Consider the following 21,100-nt stretch of genomic DNA (forward strand, 5'->3'; position numbering starts at 1 on the left):
AGTATTTATAGGTATGTCACTACACCAAACATAGTAAAAACCGTAACGTGTAAGAAGGTTCTTAACTTTACTAAACCAATTCGTTCTATTTATACTAACATCGCACAAAGCATCTTTAACAACTGACTTGGTAATAATGTTATCACTATCCTTTAACTTTAACCAGTATTTTATAATACGTACATATCGGTTTATATACAATGGGTATCTACCCAGTTCACCGTATACAGCTACATAAGCTGTAGATTGTCTAACACCAAGCGTAGCTTTGCAAAATTTTAAATGCAGCCTTTCTAACTGTGATGATTTGGTAAACCCCCATACTTCACACCCATACGTAATAAAAGGAGAAACAAAAGCATCAAATAACTGCAGTGCTACTCTTGGTTTACATTCGTATTTTTTCAGATTTGACAATAAATTATTCAATGCTTTTAAGCCTTTACCATATAACGTCTGAGAATTAAGATTAAAATTACCCGTGTAGTTCAATGTAACACCTAAATAGTTAAAGTCATTAACAACATCCAAGTATTCATCAGCATATATCCATTTTTCATTATGTTTTAAACCACCTCGTTTGCGAAATACTACAACTTTTGTCTTCGCAGTGTTCACTTCTAATCTCCATGTTTCACAGTAATTATGCAAATGATCTATTGACAATTGTAAATCTTCTGGGGTTTCACCAATAACAACCATATCATCTGCGAATAACAAAAGAATCAAACACATATCCTGTATAACTATACCTTTGCTATTTCTATTTTGCAAATACATTTCTATATCTTCTACGAAAAGAGAAAACAAGATCGGGGAGATTATCTCCCCTTGCCTCAAGCCAACTGCTATATTAAAGTAATCAGAATGGTTTTCGCAATGTCTAACACGTGACTTAACAGATTGATACATGCTGCGTATTATACGCAACACTTTACAATCCACGTTAGCTTTATACAATTTTAACCATAGGGCATTGAGATAAATCGAATCAAAACAACGCTTCATGTCCACGAAACAGCAATACAAACGTTTATTCGAATTAACATAATTTTCAATAATTGAGTGCAGTACAAATACTGCGTCTACTGTCGATCTACCCTTTCTGAATCCAAATTGTGCATCTGAAATGGTGTTATTTTCTTCGCACCATTTTGATATACGTTGGTTTAGTACACATGTAAACAACTTAGCAAAATTACTTAATAGTGTTATACCTCTATAATTTTTTATATCAGACTTGTCGCCCTTTTTATGTAACGGAACAATAATACCCTTGGTCCATGCAATTGGGAAATTTCCCGTGTTCAAAATAAAATTGAATATTACTGTAATATGACCAGCTAAAATATCACAAGCTTCTATGAAATATTCATTTAATAATTTATCTGTACCTGGCGATTTCCTTGTTTTAATTAATTTAATAGCTTTACAAACTTCGTCATATGTGATTGGATTATCTAGCTCTCCAAATGTATTCGAAAAATCATTAAAATCGTAATTACTATTAAAATCCTCAGCTTCAACATTTGAAGCCTGGTTTATATCAGCAAACATTTGTTCAAAATGGTTCTTGAAATCTTCAAGATGTATATTTCTATCGTTATTATTTGTTTTTTGTGACCGAAAATATTTCCAAAAATCTTTTGGTCTACTATGTTTCAAATTTTCAAATTCCTTACAACGTTTGAATTTAAAAGCTCTGCGTTTTTTTTAAACAATGGTTTTATACAGACATTTTAATCTACATAGTTCAACTCTATCTATATCACTATGCGAATTATTATACACATATAGGGCATTTTTATACAAAAGCTTAGCCTCTCTACAGTCATGGTCGAACCATTTATCTGAGTCAGATATGACACATTTTTGAAACTGTGGGTACTTTACAGTGTGCTTAACGAATAATGGATCTGCCACCTCACGTACAATTTCCGTAAACCTATTTACCATATAATCAGCCTTATTATCGCAGTGTTCATCAGCATTATCAACTACATTGTCAAAATCTGCCATTTTACTTATCAGTCCCTCGCGAAAATTATTTTTTTCTTCATCACTCCACTTTAAACGTTCAATTGTATTAGGATCTTCTTTAACAACATGCCTATTACAAACAATATCAAATGACAATGGGGCATGATCACTGAAGTTCATGAAGTCATTAACAGAGAAATTTTGAACAACCTTAAAACTAGTCTCACTAAGAATTAAGTAGTCGATCACGCTAGATCCATTCCTATTAAAACATGTATATTTACCTAGTCCAAAGTCTGATCCTAATCGGCCATTTGCAATCCTTAAACCGGTACCTTTACACATATCTAACAACTTATTCCCGTAAGAGTTATTACCGCTGTCCATCGAATATCTTTGTAATGGGGTGTCAATTATATAGTCTTCAGAATCAATATCAGGTATATATAAATCACAAATGATACCGTCTGATTTACAAGCAGTTCTAGCATTTAAATCTCCAGCTATCATGACTATGCCTAATGATTGATAATGGTTAATATCCTCTTCAAGAATCGTAAATAAGTCTGCATCAAACAAATTAGCAATAGGTGAATTGTCACTCCACATATAAACTGCAGAAAAATATATGTCGTTGTCATTATTAAAGAAGTGCTTATCCAACTTAAACCATGTAATTGTGTCATGTGTATTTTTTACAATCGATATTCCGTCCTTGATGCTATCACGCACATAAATTACAATTCCACCACTGTTTCGTTTAGCATTCCTGTGTCTATATTTTCTATACAAATTATGACAGTGATATCCTGAAAGATCGATTTTGCTATTTTTACCAGTCCAAGCTTCAGTTAAAACTATTACATCATACTTTGTTATAAATGAAATAAAATGTGGGTCCTCTCTCTTGGAAGTACTTAAATCATTGCAATTCCAAACTAAACAATTTAGCCCATCCGGCCCGCCCTACGCGTCTTTTACTGGTCTACCCTCAATGTACAGAGTGTCGTAAGACACCCAAGCTCTTCGTCCGGCCTGTTTCTCCTCCTTGACCCTCTTGAATAATCGCCTCCTCTTTGCCGCAACTTCCTGTGGGAATTGTTCTGTGACATAGAACTGTGAACCTTTTAAGTTCTTGCTGTTACCACGAACCTTCTCCCTATCGCCGAAAAAACAAAATTTGCACACAATGCTGCGGTGGCGCTGGTTATTTGCTTCCCGGGTGGGACCCTGCCCTGCTGATGGATTTTGCTTCTGGCCCATTCTGTGCACCCTGCCGAACCGCATACCGTCCACTTCTTCCTTTGTCACCTTGAGATTACTCACAATAAATTCTCGCACTATTTGCTCTGTCTTAGCAGGTGTTTCGTCTGGCACTTCCGGTATATTTCCGAAAATTAAATTGTTCCTCATGCTTTGGGACTGCACATAATTCATGTCTTCTTTGAGCTTATCCTTATCCCGTTCAAGATCTGCTATCCTTCTCCTGGCACCCTCTAACTCTATATCTACTGAGTCCACCTTATGTTCAACTCTGTTTACTTTATCACTGATCTCATTCGTAAACTTGTCGAGGTGTAACCATACCTTTTTCTGCTCCTTGTCAAAGTTATCCACTTTTATCTCGAGTGACTCAATACGCTTCAAACTTTTATCCATATCCTTAAGTTTTAAATCGATTCTCCCCAGCATTGCTACACAATGTCCGAGTTTGTGGGTTCGTCATGGCTCGAACGCCCTGCCATAGTTATGACTGGATCAGGGTAAGTATCGCTCACGTTATCAAGTTGCTCGAATCGGTTGCTGATTGAAACGTTAATCCCCTCGTCATACAAAACTGCATCGCCTCGCTGAGAACCTGGCTAATTGAATTTAATCCCTCAGGCGTTTTTTGAATATTTGTTCGTTTATTTTCACTTGAATCCGAATCACTTTCCCTCCTTTTCTTCTTTTCTCTTCTATTTCTACCAGTCATTATATTTACATTTTATGTCACAATAATGCTCGTTAAATTCACTTTCGTTAAATGCAAAGCACTATGTTAAGTGAAACCAAGTAGCAAATCAATTAATAAGCAATAGCAAATTATCAATTCCCTATAGCTCATAATGACCAATCATATGAAAAGATAACTTTGGAGTGTGGGAAGGGAAATTCTAATTTTAAAAGCTGTGTTTTCAAGTCTCTCGAAAAACAAGTATGATATAAATTTTAAAACCCAAGAAGTTTAAAAATCGATTAAGCACATTAAAGGTGAAAGATAATTTTGGATTAAAAACGCTATTTATAGAAAGATATGGTAATTTTGATCCAGAATAAATTTGCTTAAAAAATAAACATTTTAATTCACGATTAAATTTAGCCAATACGATGTTTTACTCTGTTGCAAACACAACGAAAATACCAGCTCAAAAATGATTGACGGTTTTTTGACACAGTGGATTATTGTGGAGTTCATTAGAACGCTTTAACATTATGCATTTAAACATGCACACTATTTTTTACATTTGACCCATTAAGATCGTTGCGGTTGCTGAAAGTGTACTTATGTGTTTTTTTAAATGATGAAGTTTCCTAATTCTTTAAGGTACTATTTTACGTTTATTAGTTGTGTGTACCTCATTTATCAACATTTTTAAACCTCGGCCAACATCGAATTTCATGTTTACTTTTTAACGTCATTCCTACATAAAGTAGTTCCGAGAGGGTGTGGCTAAACAAAGATTTAACTTTGAAGAGAGGCCTGGTAACCTCAAATATGGGCTTACATATTGTTATCGGCCAGGGAAAAAAATCGCAGGTGGTTAGCGTGTGGCTATGATATATATATTTCCACGAACTCGGTCTTATTAAACGCATAAATGAATTCCTTTCTGGAAAAGTACATTTGTTGCAATATTTTTACTAATGATGGGTCAAAGTTTAAGAAATAACACGATACATAACTCGCATGACCTACTCATCATCGATCTGATCCATGACTGAAATCTTCACGGAGTAAAGGACATTTTCCCTGCAAAGTTCACAGCCCTCGGGACCATAATTCCATAAAACGTACCAACACACATTCTTACCGTTCTTGGCGTTGCATTATGCATCAAAACAAACTGTCTAGCGCCGTTTGAAACCTTTGATTACATACATTTCAACTGGCCGACATGTTAATCACACGAGCGATTTCATTGGTCCAACGCGAAGGTGTGTCTTAACGTTGTGAACGTTACTTTAATCGGGTCAGATCGTTGACAAGTAGGTCACACGAGTAGTGTATCGTGTTATTTCTTTAAATTTCACCCAGCATTTGTAAAAATATTGCAAAATTTATTAATTTCGAAAATATACTGAACATGCATTAGTATTCTGAATAGTTCCTAATAAATAAATGAAGGCACATCACCACTTGCATCCCATATAAATCACAGTTGTTTGCACAGATTTGTCTGCCCATTTCTAGAAGGCCCTTTATACTTGACCCCACTTGATCAAAAATTGGTCTCAACGCAATTGAAAGAAATGCGTTTTTATCCAATGAAAAGCCGAGTCGTTTTTCAGGATTTGTTAGGCCCTTTCCTCTAAGCCCTTTATGCTACACTCCACTATTCAATGATGATAATTATTATGCATGAATGTGGGGCTCATTTGACGTATGGATACGGGCCTCATTGCGACATGCCTTTTTGTTAAAAGGTAGATATTAGGACTTTGTTTTGAATGGTTTGTTTAAAAAAAAAAATCATCAGAATTCATAGCAATCTGTCATCGATAAAACAGTTCAGTTTACAATTCCATGGTGCATATACAATATTTTGCTTGAATTTATCAGGGAGGGGAGGGGGCAAATAAGTGTTCAAATAATATTAATTTGAGGAAAATCTATACATTCATATTGCCATGTTGGCACTCTGTTATGTTTCGCATGTCAATAACTTTTACATAGTTAACAGACGTTTTCAAAATACTTAAAAATCAGGCCGGTAAATCAGAGAAACGCCATGAGGCACAGATTGCCTCCCCCAAAATAGCTTCTGAACCCTTGGTTTCTTAGAACAGCTTGACATGCACATTTAATATTTACTGGACCATCCATGTATTCCCACTGTGTTAGATACTGTCAATTACCTAAGGTGGGTTGCAGACATAGCCATTATTATTACGGCAATAATGCAAATTGACAAGTGGTTGATGCTAATTATGAATGGAAGCAGGCCAATTGTTCTTATAGATCATGCATAGTGTCATTTAATGAACAGGAATGACTGAGAATTTGAATTGGCATGTAACTTACTGACAAAACTCTGATATAATGCAGTGTATGTCTAACTGTTAATTTGATCATTTTTCACCGACTTGAGTGAATGTTCTATTGTTGCAACCATGTAATATAAAACAATACTAGGGGGCTAGCAATCCATTCAGGAACTATTTTCTGTTCACAGCTTTGCATGACGTGTTCTTGATCATATTTTATACTAAAAACGAAATGTTTACATTTTAAAAGATGTAAGAAGATTTTAAACAAGATTATACCAGTTTGACTGAACTAGGATGTAACAAACGTGTGTGCGCATACATTTAAAGAAGAATGTGACAGTAGGTTAATAATTCATGTCTTGATCTGAGAAAACTGGGCATAATACATGTGCGTAAAGTGTCGTCCCAGATTAGCCTGTGCAGTCCGCACAGGCTAATCAGGGACGACACGTTCCGCTTTAATGGTATTTTTCGTTTAAAGGAAGTCCCTTTTTACCGAAAATCTAGTTTCAGCGGAAAGTGTCGTCCCTGATTAGCCTGTGCGGACTGCACAGGCTAATCTGGGACGACACTTTACGCACGTGTATTTTGCCAAATTTTCACAGAACAAGACACATTCCATTAGCATTTCTGTTTACATATTGTGACGAATCAATATCCTTGCGACCGAAGTAAAATGCTTTGTTTACGTGCAAACACCCATAAACATGTTTGTGTATTTTAATAAACTCACTATACTCATCTTTCTTACGAAACTCTACATTTAACTACTAAACATCATAAATATAAATTGTACCTTGATAGCGATATTTGAAATATTTATACTGTTAACTTTTTTTTTAAATGACCAACTGAAAGTCATCGTCGTTACCTTTGCACAAACATATTCCGAAATATTCGAAATATTATATGAATGGTATAAGATGTTCTCAAAACATATCAAGAAAATTATGTTGAAGCTCTAACCAATTTGTGAAGTGACAATAATTTATATATGTTGTGGGTTCGTCGGGATGGAAAAAACAGGTCCAGTAAAGGTGGATTATTCAATCAGAATGCACATTTTACTTAAAAATGCACGAAGTTATAATTATACATCAAAATAACAAAAATACTCGTATTTTAAGACAATTAACTATTTTAATAAATACCACCATGTATTTAAATTTCATCTTGATAAAAAATACACACCACCAGATGACAAATGTGTGTAATAACAACAAACAACACGCGCCTTTGAACACAACATGTTTATTCCGTTAATCTATTGTTCAGTATTGACCCTGAAATATATATAGAAACGAGTACACAGTAGTTGCAGAAGCAAAGGCTTGAACAGCTGTTATTAAACAATACTAGTTTTGTCAATGTCATTGCCAGTAGTTTACACGCAAACTCTATATATGCGTGCATACTGGTGTTAAACGAGCAAATGTACGCATGCATTGCATTTAAAAAACATTTAAACAACATGTTTCGCCAACATCAGCAGAGGGACAATGACGGTGACCATTGTAGTGTAGACTGATGAGCTTCCGTTGCATCCATCGGTGCTGCAGAGACACTGGGACATTTCCATGCCCAATATAGTCGTCTTTGAGCATCCGTCTGATCCAATGTTGTCAGATAGACACGATCGTGTCACAGCTATAAGAATATTATTAAAAAAAAACGTATGGTTTTGATCAAAGGAATTACGGAATAAATACTTATTATGGATAGACAAACACTCATTTAAATTAACACAAGGGCAATGATGGTTCTTTAACGCTCACCAGATTTGATAGACATTCCAATTGTGTTAAAAACAAAATTCGCTTATGTAGAACACAAGCTGCTTAGGGCAAAATTTGACCTTTGAACCATGCGTTTGATCATAATCTTTGATGTACTGAGACATCTGATGCAAGTGACACAAAGTATTCTGATCGTATTCTCATGTGGTAGGTGTTTTCAAAATAAAATGAATGAACAAGTAAAAAGCCTGGAGAAGCTGTGTATTGCCAAATTTGACCTTTGACCTAAAATAGTGACCCCGACCACTTAAACAAAGAGACAGATTTTACAAACGAAATGCCTGGTCGGCATGATTTGGCACTTATGGTAAGTTATCTTACAATATAATGATGATTGATTTTTCGTCCGAATAAGCTTTTTATTTACGAAATTCACACTTGAAGTTTGACCTGGACTATTCAGGCGAGAAGACGAGTGCAACACATGACACATCGAATTATTTCATGCATGACAAACTAATTTCAAAGTCCATTATTATATAATATATTCATGCACACTCATGGCTGAGAAAATAATGATTATTGTTTAATTTTGTTGTTGTGATAGTTTTTTTAAATAATTGATGCGATTGTTATCGCTGCTGCTAAAGCAGTTTTACTTGCAATGCAACTATCTTACCATGCACACCACTCGTTTCTGATTTTGTCTTCAAGCATTGAGCACAGCCATCAGAAAGTGTACGGCCACTCTTGTCGAAGTGATCCTCACATCCCGAAATTATGCAGGTATAACACTTAATGGCAGCGCAATATTCTGAAAAGAAGTTCTTTGTTATACGATAGGTGAAAATATAATTAACCGGAAGGTTCCTGCGTACTCTTGTTAAACAAAGAACCATGATTATTCAATATAATATACCGCAATGTATGTTCTTTAAGAAAAAAAGAACGTTTCTTTCAATGTCTTGATTGATTAATTAATTAATTAGGATATCGAAAGTGATGTGATATTGGAAGTTCGGGCTTAAATATTCCACTTACTGCTCTAATACGCTTTTATTTAGTTAATAAGTTCGAATTTTTCATTTTAATTAAAAGCCAAATATCTGTGTGAATGAACTAACAGCATACCGATAAATGTAATACTTATAGAATACTTTAATACATGTAGCATTAAAAATTACACAAGTTCTTTAGCGATATATATTTAGCGATATAAAGTTTACGCGCCGAGCAAATAAACTTATCCCTATGAAACGTGTCGGTATCGGCGTAAACTTGTTTGTTGTAAATGTCATTAAAATACAAAATATTTATTTTGTGGGACCATATAACGATGTTCATTAAATTTATAGAAAATAACACATTCGTATAAATATATTGGTTCATGATTGCAAAAACCACATATTGACATGTGCATACTCGCTTTAAACATGTGTAATATAGCTTTTAGAACATTTTAATTGGAAACATTTTGTTTGAATAACTTTTCGCAATAAATATACAAAAAAGGTTGACTAACTAAATCAATTTTTAGTAATTTAACAATGACGTGGTGTTCTGAGTAATCCATAACTCGTGTAAAACGTTTAACATACAAGCCAGATTTAATTCAAGACAATACAATTTAAAAGACAAACCGAAATCGAACTAACAAACATCAGACAATAGGCCCGAAAAAAGCAACAGCCAGACATAATACAAACAGCGTTGTGTTGATTTGATGTTTAGCGTAAGGGTATGTGTATAGTATAGGCCAAATGCTGATCCGATACCATTGTAAATGTTTGACCCATTCATGCCTAGCGTCCTGAAAAAAGGACATTGCAAACAGCGTAGACCCAGATGAGACGCCGCATAATGCGGCGTCTCATCTGGGTCTGCGCTGTTTGCTTAAATGAATTTCTTTAAAAAATATTCTAAATATAGAAATAAATATACTTGACACCCCTAATTTTGGAAATAAATTGATCCAATTTTGAAGGATGGGAGAGTCCACTGGGCATAAATGGGTTAAACAAAACAGATGCAAATTGTACATTTAGTTTTCATTGACATAACATACGAGGAACCCCTCCACAACAAGGCGTCTAAACGAATCCTTCAAAAAAATAAAAAAAATTGGAAATAAAGTTCATACCCAATAGTCGAAATACGAGAACATTCTAACATCTTATAAAATATGCCCAAAGAGACAGAAGATGTGTTGTCAACAGTAGGGTATTTTTATGTATGAATACATACTTTCATAAACGTAACGTAACGTAACTACCACAATATCGTGAACATAGTTCAGTACAATCTTGCTTTATAAAAGCAGTTTTGATGATATCAATTCATACAACAAAATTGAATTATTTGTGTCTTGTTCTGAGAAAACTGGGCTTAATGCTTGTGCGTAAAGTGCCGTCCCAGATTAGCCTGTGCAGTCCGCACAGGCTAATCAGGAACGACACTTTCCGCTTTTATGGTATTTTTAGTGTGAAGGAAGTCCCTTCTTACCGAAAATCAAGTTGAAGCGGAAAGTGTCGTCCCTGATTAGCCTGTGCGGACTGCACAGGCTAATCTGGGACGGCACTTTACGCACATGCATTATGCTCAGTTTTGTCAGAACAAGACACATTTATTTGCATACGTTTTAATTAAACGTTTTGTTGTTTAACATTTAAAAAATCCTTATTATAGATAAAATCAAAGAATATCATAGTTTGGGCTCACCTGCATGAACACAAATCACAACAGTAAGCTTTAAAAAGATGTTTGTCTTCATTGCGTATGCGTGGTTCTGCGCAGGGCTGTCCAAAAGACAATGATGCGCGCATGACCAATCGTGCATTCTTATAAAAAAAATGTGCAAAACGAGGAACTTATTGCAAATTACAAGACAAGTGAACAGCAAGTTAACATGTATTTTTCCCTAAAAAAGAAGTCCCTTAAAGTTAATATCGGTTTCTGTTTAAAACAATATTTAAGTATTTTTACTTTCATTATTTCAAAAAAGGATGGTCAGCGTTCATGGCCTTAAAATGCAGAGAAGCCTAACGAATTTAACAATTTTTTTACTTGAACATTAAACTTGTATATGTTTTAATTGTTTCTGGTTGGACTTTTTTTAATACATTTGAAATTTTATCTTAAACTAATATCTTGGACATACAGATTCGTGAACGCCACAATACGACTCAGCAGGCTTGATACTTAAGCCAAGTTACATGAAGATTCAAACAAAATGGAACAAATGTGCTTGACACAAACACTAAAGAGCGTTATTTTCTAATAACGAAAAAAGGCAGCTTACACGATCAATTACGTTAAATGGGTTGTTTCGTCCAATGTAATTAACATTCTTAAAAAGCTAAATATGCTCAATGGGGTGCATGCTAGATTAAATATGTTAAATGGGCGGCTTATTTCGTCCAGTTTTATAAACATTTAAAAAGGCAAATTAGGCTGTATAGGATGCTTATTTTGCTTACAATGCATAGCCTGAATATTTTATCAAACTAATTAAACGTGATTTATAGACAAAATAAATATGCAAACCAGGCTGCTAAAACGCTAAATACGCAAAATAGACTTTGTATTTAATCTTACTCATATAGCATGCTAAATATGATATTTATGCTGCAAAATATGCTTAATAGGCTGTGTATTTCAACCTGTTTATTTAACATGCTACACAGGCTAAATTTGCTAAAAAAATGCAAAGAGGGCTGTTTATTTCATCTTTTTCAGTTGACATTCTAGCTAGACGAAATATGCTAAAATGTTTATTGAATTCTTTTCAGTAAACATGTTGAACGTTATATGTACCTAATGGTCTGCTTAGGATAATTCTTCGTCCTTTTTAGTTAACATGCTTAACCAGCTAAGTTGGCTAACTTAACACACGTCAAATCGACGACCATACATCAACACACCCGGACAAATCCCCGATCGTCGTTTTTTCAGTGCTTGTTGTCACCTTCGATACGTTATATTATTTAAATTATTTTGTTCAAAGAAAGGATTTGTTTCAACTCAAATTATTATCATACAACTGAAGTTACGAAACTTTATTCTCGACCACTCCACACATCTTTGTGGGTTTAAAAACAAACAGGCATGAACGTACTTAAACGGAACAATTGCTTATGTCGAATGAGTACATCTTGCTTTCTCTATCTGTTCTTCATAATTTCTGAAATTTACAACGTACAACAAAAGAATGTCGGAAAAGAACATGCATTTTATGAAAATGCTCTTTCGTGAACGGGATTGTGTTTCGTAGAAAAATAGGATAAAAATAGGATACAATTGCAACAGTCAATCTTGAAACATTTCACAATTGATCCACTTTGAGTAAGTGCTATTCAAGGATCTATGCTTTGTTCAAAGATAACATCAGCTAATTTCGTACTATGACACATACACTTTGAGTGTTCAATTTCCTCGCTGTAATTATCTTTAACATCAAGATCAAGCCAATTGGTCAATCTGTTCACAAGTTATCGATCGGAAGCAAACTGGTCTACCCACAGACCGACCGTCATCCAGCAAAACAATATACCCCCTCTTCTTCGAAGGGGGGCACAAAAATAAGAGGAAAACGTTGGGCTAATTACCTTATACTTCAGACATAAATTTCATTCAATTTCATGCAAAACTACAAGTGGGCTTTTATCCACATTGTAAACATTATTACCGTTCAGTACTGGTATTATCAAACCCAGTTTGAGAAATAACTTTTAATTCCACACAACAATATGTAAACTGAACAAACATGTGCGCATACTTTACAACTCAGATTAACAAAGCTATTTCAAATTAATTTATACAGAAATGTTTAAATCTGCTTTAATACACCATTGTATGCCGTTAATATATTAATATCGTATTCTTAACTAAACTACAAGAAGAAAATAAAGAAGTGCAATATAAAATACAATCCTAAATTACATCTAGTTAACAATTGGTACGTATCACGGTATGGAAATTGCTGCTTTCAACAATAAATGAAAATGTCAAACCTTTATAACATAAGTATTCTAAAGACGGACATTTCAGAAGTTTCAATTTGAAAACATAGGATTTATCAATATAATTATAAATTACCACTAGTTTCTCTATCTCATAACTTTGAAATAAAAATCAAAGCATAATCTTATCAATAATGCAAGTAAAAAACTTATTGGTTTTAAACTTTTCCTTATTTGTCAATATTTTTTACATGGAACATAGTCAACACTCATTACAAGTTCACACAAAACATCTATTGCTACAATGAGCCTAAAACACATGTTCTAATTCTACTACCAGTCAAAGGGACTCGCACATTAAGGAATTACTTTTTCATAAATTGCCTCCAAATGATAATGATTAGCATTTTTGAAATGTACATTTCCAGAAAGGAAATTCATTTCTGCGTTTAATAAGACCGAGTTCATGGCAATCTCTATACAATTGATGCAGCAATGGCTATTCAAAGCGATGCACCCTGTTTTGGGGTCAGTTTGAGTTAACTACCTTGTTATATTATCTATTTGATAGGATTTTTTTTCAGAGAAGTTGATTTTTCGTTATAATTGGATTGTTTTTTATTCAAAATATATTTTTTTACTTATAAACCATCATTTCCATTAACATCATCGTCGTCATCGCCCACACCACCACCATTCCAATCACCATCCCCACCATCACCGCCACCATCACCCTAAGAACTTTCTTCACCACCATATCTCCATCAACACCATCATCACCACCACCAATTCCATCACCACAACCATCACCATCACCACCACCACCAGAGCCACCACAACAATAAGCAACAACATGACAAATACCCTCCACCATCACCACCATTACCATTTCGACCACCACCATCACCATCACCACCACCATCACCACCCCCATCAAAAGCACCACCACCAACACCAACAATACCACCATCACCACAACTATGACCCCTCACCACTTCCATCATCATCACCACCACCATCGCCCCCTTCACCGCAATCACCACCATTACCATCATTATCATGACTGAAATCCCACTTTAATCATCACTACCATCACCGCCACCAAAACCATCACCAACACCATGATCAACACCACCACCATAACCACCACCATCACCATCTTTCCCATCATCTCCACCATTGTCACCATTTCAATCACCACCATCATCACCATCACCATTACCACCTTCACCACCGCCATCACCTTCACCACCAACATTACCACCTCCATCACAATCACTACTACCATCACCGTCATCACAAACACCTCATAACCATTACCACTATCACACCACAGCCATCACAATCACCACCACAACCATCATCACCACTGTAACCACTATCACCACCACCATCACAACCATCACCACCAACTATTACCATAACCATCTCCACCACCATCACAAACACCATCAACACTATCATCACCGCCACCATCACATTCATCACAATCATAACCGCAATAATCACCATCACCAACACCATCATCACAACCATCACCACCACCACCATCACCACAATAACCACAATTAACAGCACCATCACCATTTCCACAACCACCATCGCCATCATCATCATCTTGCAAATTATTATTTTCCTTGTTAATTTAACAAAATGTTTTTTCTTATAAATATTAGGTATACATGGACGAATAAGGCATGTGTGTTTGTATTAAACGGGGTTTCTTACACATAAATATAATAAAAAAATATTCAGTCGCTACAATTTCTTTAATATGCAACGATGTTCAGCCTACACGGAACGGCTAAATTTAGGAATCTTCATGGCATCCGTAAACGTTGCGCCATACTTCTTGAGCAGTGGAACCGGATCGTGTAAGGGTCCCATCTGACACGAACTGAAAACTGACCTAAAATAAATTAAACGCTACTTTATTGAAATCAACAATTAGCGCTTTTTCTTCCTTTTCCATATGTAACCCCTACCGAATGCACACATTGAAAAACAGATCAATCTATTTACACCTCATATGTATATATACATGCAAAAACTAGAAACGCGTGCATTTTACGCGCAAAACCATTAATGTATTCTCTCTACTTAATACATGAACAATACCAACAATATATTTCCCACTGCCACAAAGTGTCAGGGTGAACGAAGTTTAACTATTATGAAAGTAAATATGTTTTTCATAAATATAAAACGAGATATATGATTTAATCAATTACTTAAGATAAATGCCAACTAAAAGATCATTTGAAAACTTGATACTGCATTTGCTGGTAATATGCCCATTAAAGGGATCTTTTCACGGTTTGGTAAATTGACAAAATTAAAAAAAGTTGTTTCAGATTCGCAAATTTTCGGTTTAGTTATGATATTTGTGAGGAAACAGTATTTCTGAACATTTGCCATGGTCTAATATAGCCATTATATGCATCTTTTGACGATTTAAAAACCTAAAAATTATAAAGCGTTGCGACGCGAAACGATTGAATAATTTGGAGAGTTCTGTTGTTGTCGTTTAAATTTGTGAAACTACGAAGATTGCTTATATAACGTATAAAATACGCATATTATGCATGCTTGGCAGGATAGCTCAGTTGGCTAATGCGCTTTTACTTCAGGATTCCGGGGGTCACTGGTTCGAGCCCTACTGCGGGCTACTTTTTTTTTCCTTTTTTAAATTTTATCTATGATTTTTTTACTGGAGCTTTTAAAATTTAATGTTTACATTTATCAATACAAAGCATTTAATGACAAACTTCAAAACATGCCAAAATCTGCGAAAAGGCCCCTTTAAAGGTAGTTCTTCTTGAATGCTCTGAGCTTTTATGAGTACATACGTACAGCTCATACCCGGAGCTCATACCCGGAGGGTCAATAGCTGGGAGTTGGATTATTGCAACTACCTTTAAATGATGTATAAATGACATATACATATCACAGCTTTATATCGAATCCATTCACACGAAAAAGGGCAGGATTTAAAGTTCTCCCAATATTATTTGTGGTCTTTACGTGTTTACATTATTTACATGTTTCTGCCGATAACAATATTATGTCAAGTGTACAGCTTAACAAAAACATACATGAGTAACCAATAAAAGAAGTAAACAGATAAATAAAATAAACACGTATTAGCATATATAGAAAAGTAGGATACGTCCATTGAACGTTATACTGCTGCAATGAAAACAGAGATAAAATGATGCAAGACCTTAGTTACTGCCTTTGGTAAACAGTATTGCTGTTAGAAAACAGAACGAACACGCTATCGATTAGACTTGATTTTCAGAGCTTAGGCGTGTTAACACTGTTAACGCTGACTCGGACTCGCTTACGCACCATCGACCCACGTCAGTGTGTTTACGCTTGCGGGCAAAAAAGGTGTGTCCCTCGCTGTAAACTGAGGAGCCTTGCCCGAGTTTGAGCGTCAACGATGTTAAAACGTCCTAGCTCTATAAATCAAGTCGAATGGACAGTGTTGTATGTCTGCAAACCAACAGCAGTAATGCTTACAAAAGGAATTCAACAACAATCGCACATCACAATTATCTCTTTAAGCATACCTGTCTAACGTCAGCTTTGACCTTTAAAAATGATATCACTTATCTTTGTATTCACAGCAATGGCTGTGATGACGATCCACACTTCAGACTTGTATATGTGACCTTCAGCGGTTGACCATGGTGTATCGGAGCCCATTTAGAGTTCCTGCCCTAATCCCAATGCACGGACAGCTGTTGAACAAAAATATGTTAGAGATACCACCCATGACGTATATTGGATACTGACAAAGAAATTGTCCCCATTTGTTTGGTCCAAATCTATTGATTAAAGTTTAAAAGTGTTCCAACTGACAATTTGCTATATTTATTCCAAATTAGTTGCAGCGCGAAAACCTTCCATTTACGATAATTAATAGTGTTGGAAGCTCAAAACGATACGTTAAATTACACATATTATTTAGGCGCACATGTGAAGTGTTTAATACCTATCTTTTTCATGGGGAATACAAAACACATGTAAATTTGTATTTAGGTTATGCTTCTTTTCATTAATATCGTCATGTTTTTTAATACTTCGAGCGGTTAATTAGTCACCTAAACCTATTTTTTATCAACTAGTTTTACATCTTCATAATGTATTATTTTCAATTAACTAAAACACATTCTAAAAACGTATCTTTCTCACAAGCACCGTCTTTATTGTAAAGCACACACCGATACAGCATGCGTAACACAACTGCATATTTACCTTATTAGGTGAACTACACATCCATCCAATTCAATATCCCGACAACCAATGGTCTAAACAATAAAGTTTCTCACCTTACCAAATCACCTGATCACATCTCATAAATGTGCAACACGCCATTAGAACAACTCAACAGATAAAGTGGTGGTACATATTTAACCCGTTACCACTTAGGAACGTATTTTAACGAATGTTAAGTCCCATAGAAAGTTAAATTTAATTAAAGACCTTTCTTTTTTGTATTCATTTTAAAGCATATATTGTATACATACATGTCTTTCATTTGCAATCAATGGTTTTAACAAATTATACAGAAATATGCCTTATAATGTTTTTTAGACCTTGGTTTGTAACATTACAATCAGTGAGAACGGGATGTGTTCTAGTATATATAATAATCAATGATGTTATAAGACTAAAAAAGAAAAGAAAACTAAAATGAATATATGAAATAATAAACTAACATAAAAATAGTAGTATATTTAAGTGGATAAGCATTATGAAAATTTAATTCGATTCCATTTTTGTTCAAAAATATGCAATGTATCATTATTGAGGGCTATTTCTTTCTCAATCTGGATTTCTAATTTCAGGCTATGTATAAAACAATTAAAATTTGGTAATTGTTTCTTGTATTTCATGTTAAAGATAAAAAGTTTCATCAATATGATAATAAAATTCACAATATTATTACCATCAATGGATTTTAATGAGTTAATTCCAAAACTAACATTTAAGAGGGATAGTTTGATGTTTAGTTGCTGTTGGCCAAGAAAGGATGTCAACTGATTCCAGATAGGTTGGATGCATTTGCACTCCCAAAATAGATGTTCTATAGTTTCGATATTTTCACCGCAGAAGTCACATAAATTAGAGTTAGATAATTTGCATTTAAAAAGATATTTATTGGTGGCGATAATTCGATGTAGGTATTTGAACTAAAAGTTTCTTAGTGTGATGTCGATTGTTGTTTTGTATGACATAATAAATATGTATTTCCAGTTTAATTCATGCTCTTGGAATATGCTCTGCCATTTTATTTGGAATTTTGATAGTTCGTTAATCTTGTTGTTTATTTGTATTATTTATAATAGTTTGTTCGTTTTTAGCTCCACTGGCAAGAGGTCCTTTGTCCGTCGTGCGTGCGTGCGTGCGTGCGTGCGTCCGTCCGTCCGTGCATTAACTTGTTCTTTAAACATCTTCTTCTCCTAAACTACTGGCCCAATTCTGATGAAATTTCTCAGGAATGTTTCTGGGGTGAACCTCTTCCAAATTTGTTCAAATTATGCTCCTGGGGTCAAATTTGACCCTGCCCCGGGGGGTCAAAAATTGAAAATTTGCTTATATAAGGCCTATTTTGTGAAAACTTTAAAAATCTTCTTGTCCATAACCATTGGGCATAGGGCTACCAAATTTGGTATATAGTGACATCTTATAGTCCTCTACCAAGTTTCTTCAAATATGCCCCTGGGGTCAAATTTGACCCTGCCCCGGGGGGTCAAAAAAATGAAAATTTGCTTATATAAGGCCTATTTTGTTAAAACTTTAAAAATCTTCTTGTCCATAACCATTGGGCCTAGGGCTACCAAATTTGGTATGTAGTGACATCTTATAGTCCTCTACCAAGTTTCTTCAAATTATGCCCCTGGGATCAAATTTAACCCTGCCCCGGGTGGTCAAAAAATTGAAAAATTGCTTATATAAGGCCTATTTTGTTAAAACTTTAAAAATCTTCTTGTCCATAACCATTGGGCATAGGGCTACCAAACTTGGTATATAGTGACATCTTATAGTCCTCTACCAAGTTTCTTCAAATATGCCCCTGGGGTCAAATTTGACCCTGCCCCGGGGGGTCAAAAAAATGAAAATTTGCTTATATAAGGCCTATTTTGTTAAAACTTTAAAAATCTTCTTGTCCATAACCATTGGGCCTAGGGCTACCAAATTTGGTATGTAGTGACATCTTATAGTCCTCTACCAAGTTTCTTCAAATTATGCCCCTGGGATCAAATTTAACCCTGCCCCGGGTGGTCAAAAAATTGAAAATTTGCTTATTTAAGGCCTATTTTGTGAGATTTTTAGAAATCTTCTTGTCCATAACCATAGGGCATAGGGCTACCAAATTTGGTATGTTGTGACATCTTATAGTCTTCTACCAAGTTTCTTCAAATTATGCCCCTGGGATCAAATTTGACCCTGCCCTGGGGGGTCAAAAAATTGAAAAATTGCTTATATAAGGCCTATTTTGTTAAAACTTTAAAAATCTTCTCGTCCATAACCATTGGGCCTAGGGCTACCAAATTTAGTATGTAGTGACATCTTTAAGTCCTCGACCAAGTTTCTTCAAATTATGCCCCTGGGGTAAAAATTTGCTTATATAAGGCCTGTTTTGTGCAAACTTTAAAAATCTTGTCCATAACCGTATGGCATAGGGCTACCAAATTTGGTATGTAATGACATCTAATAGTCCTCTACCAAGTTTGTTCAAATTAAGCCCCTGGGATCAAATTTGACTGTTCCCCAGGGGTCACAAAATTGAACATATGCTTATATTGGGCTTATTTTGTGCAAACTTTAAAAATCTTCTTGTCCATAACTATTTGGCCTATTTCTACCAAATTCAGTATGTAGTGACATCTAATAGGTCTATACTTACTTTGTTGAAATTATGCCCCTGGGGACAAATTTGACCATGCCCGGGGGTCACAAAAATGAACATATGCTTAAATAAGGCCTATTTTATGCAAACTTTAAAACCTTCTTGTTCATAATTATAGAGCCTAGGGCTACTAAATTCGGTATGTAGTGATATCTGATAGTCCTCTACCAAATTTGTTCATGACTCGCAGATGACCCCCTATTGATTTTCTGGTCACTAGGTGAAAGGTCAAGGTCACGGTGACCCGAAATAGTTGAATGATTTCCGGATGATCACTCAAGAACGTTTATGCCTAGGGTCAGGAAACGTCATAGGTACATTATTCATGACTCGCAGATGACCCCTTTTGATTTTCAGGTCACTAGGTCAAAGGTCAAGGTCACGGTGACCCGAAATAGTTAAATGGTTTCCGGATGATAACCCAAGAACGCTTATGCCTAGGATCATGAAACTTCATAGGTACATTGATCATGACTCGCAGATGACCCCTATTGATTTTCAGGTCACTAGGTCAAAGGTCAAGGTCACGGTGACTCAACTTAAAAAAATGGTTTCCGGATGATAACTCAAGAAGGCTTACGCCTAGGATCATGAAACTTAAAAGGTACATTGATCATGACTCGCAGATGACCCCTATTGACGTTCAGGTCACTAGGTCATAGGTCAAGGTGACTTTACACAGTAAAATGGTTTCCGGATGATAACTCAAGAAAGCTAATACGCCTAGGATCATGAAACTTCATAGGCACATTGATCATGACTCGCAGATGGTCAAAGGTCAAGGTCACAGTGCCAAATAACGTATTCACACAATGGCTGCCACTACAACTGACAGCCCATATGGGGGGCATGCATGTTTTACAAACAGCCCTTGTTATATTTTGAGATGATGCTTTACAAAGAAAGATGCTACTATTGCATTTGTTATAAATGTGTGAAAGGCTCTTAAGAAGGAACCAGAGATTATCAACCCTTTGTCAAACACTAACAGGATTTTACAGGTTTGTAGCTGACAACTTTATAAATAATTGTGATAAAAGGAGACATTTCTCAAGATGAGCAATTTCTCCTTTTATCACAATTATTTCTACCCTACCTGATCATTTCCTTCAGATTCCATTACAATTTAATTGTCGTCTGCAACCTCTTTAAAATTGGGAAAGTCCAAAATGTGTCGTTTGGTAAAGGGTTAAGGCATTTTGATTCATATGGGTCTTGTGAATCTGTTTAAAATCAAATGCATAGATTTGATC

The 21,100-nt window shown here is 35.2% G+C and overlaps 1 protein-coding gene and 2 long non-coding RNA genes across 3 annotated transcripts; all 3 read right to left on the reverse strand.

The window, feature by feature from the left end:
- Nucleotides 1–2,946: 2,946 nt before the first annotated feature.
- LOC127840568 (uncharacterized) lies at nucleotides 2,947–3,639 on the reverse strand. Its single transcript, XM_052368978.1, has one exon. It carries the CDS (start codon nucleotides 3,637–3,639, stop codon nucleotides 2,947–2,949), a length of 693 nt encoding a protein of 230 aa, XP_052224938.1.
- Nucleotides 3,640–7,462: 3,823 nt separating this feature from the next.
- On the reverse strand, nucleotides 7,463–10,853 carry LOC127842419 (uncharacterized). The gene is made up of 3 exons (XR_008031617.1): nucleotides 10,686–10,853; nucleotides 8,647–8,781; nucleotides 7,463–7,878 (listed from the first exon to the last, which is right to left on the reverse strand). It is a non-coding gene; the product is annotated as an uncharacterized LOC127842419 (long non-coding RNA).
- Nucleotides 10,854–14,679: 3,826 nt separating this feature from the next.
- On the reverse strand, nucleotides 14,680–17,228 carry LOC127842421 (uncharacterized). The gene is made up of 2 exons (XR_008031619.1): nucleotides 17,189–17,228; nucleotides 14,680–16,671 (listed from the first exon to the last, which is right to left on the reverse strand). It is a non-coding gene; the product is annotated as an uncharacterized LOC127842421 (long non-coding RNA).
- Nucleotides 17,229–21,100: the final 3,872 nt, after the last annotated feature.

The sequence above is a fragment of the Dreissena polymorpha genome, chromosome 8 (assembly GCF_020536995.1).
Source record: "Dreissena polymorpha isolate Duluth1 chromosome 8, UMN_Dpol_1.0, whole genome shotgun sequence".
In the NCBI taxonomy this organism is placed as follows: domain Eukaryota; kingdom Metazoa; phylum Mollusca; class Bivalvia; order Myida; family Dreissenidae; genus Dreissena; species Dreissena polymorpha.

Bases quoted from the DNA above. Each gene is read 5' to 3' on its own strand.
- LOC127840568 (XM_052368978.1), bottom strand. From the start codon at position 3,639: ATGGATAAAAGTTTGAAGCGTATTGAGTCACTCGAGATAAAAGTGGAT.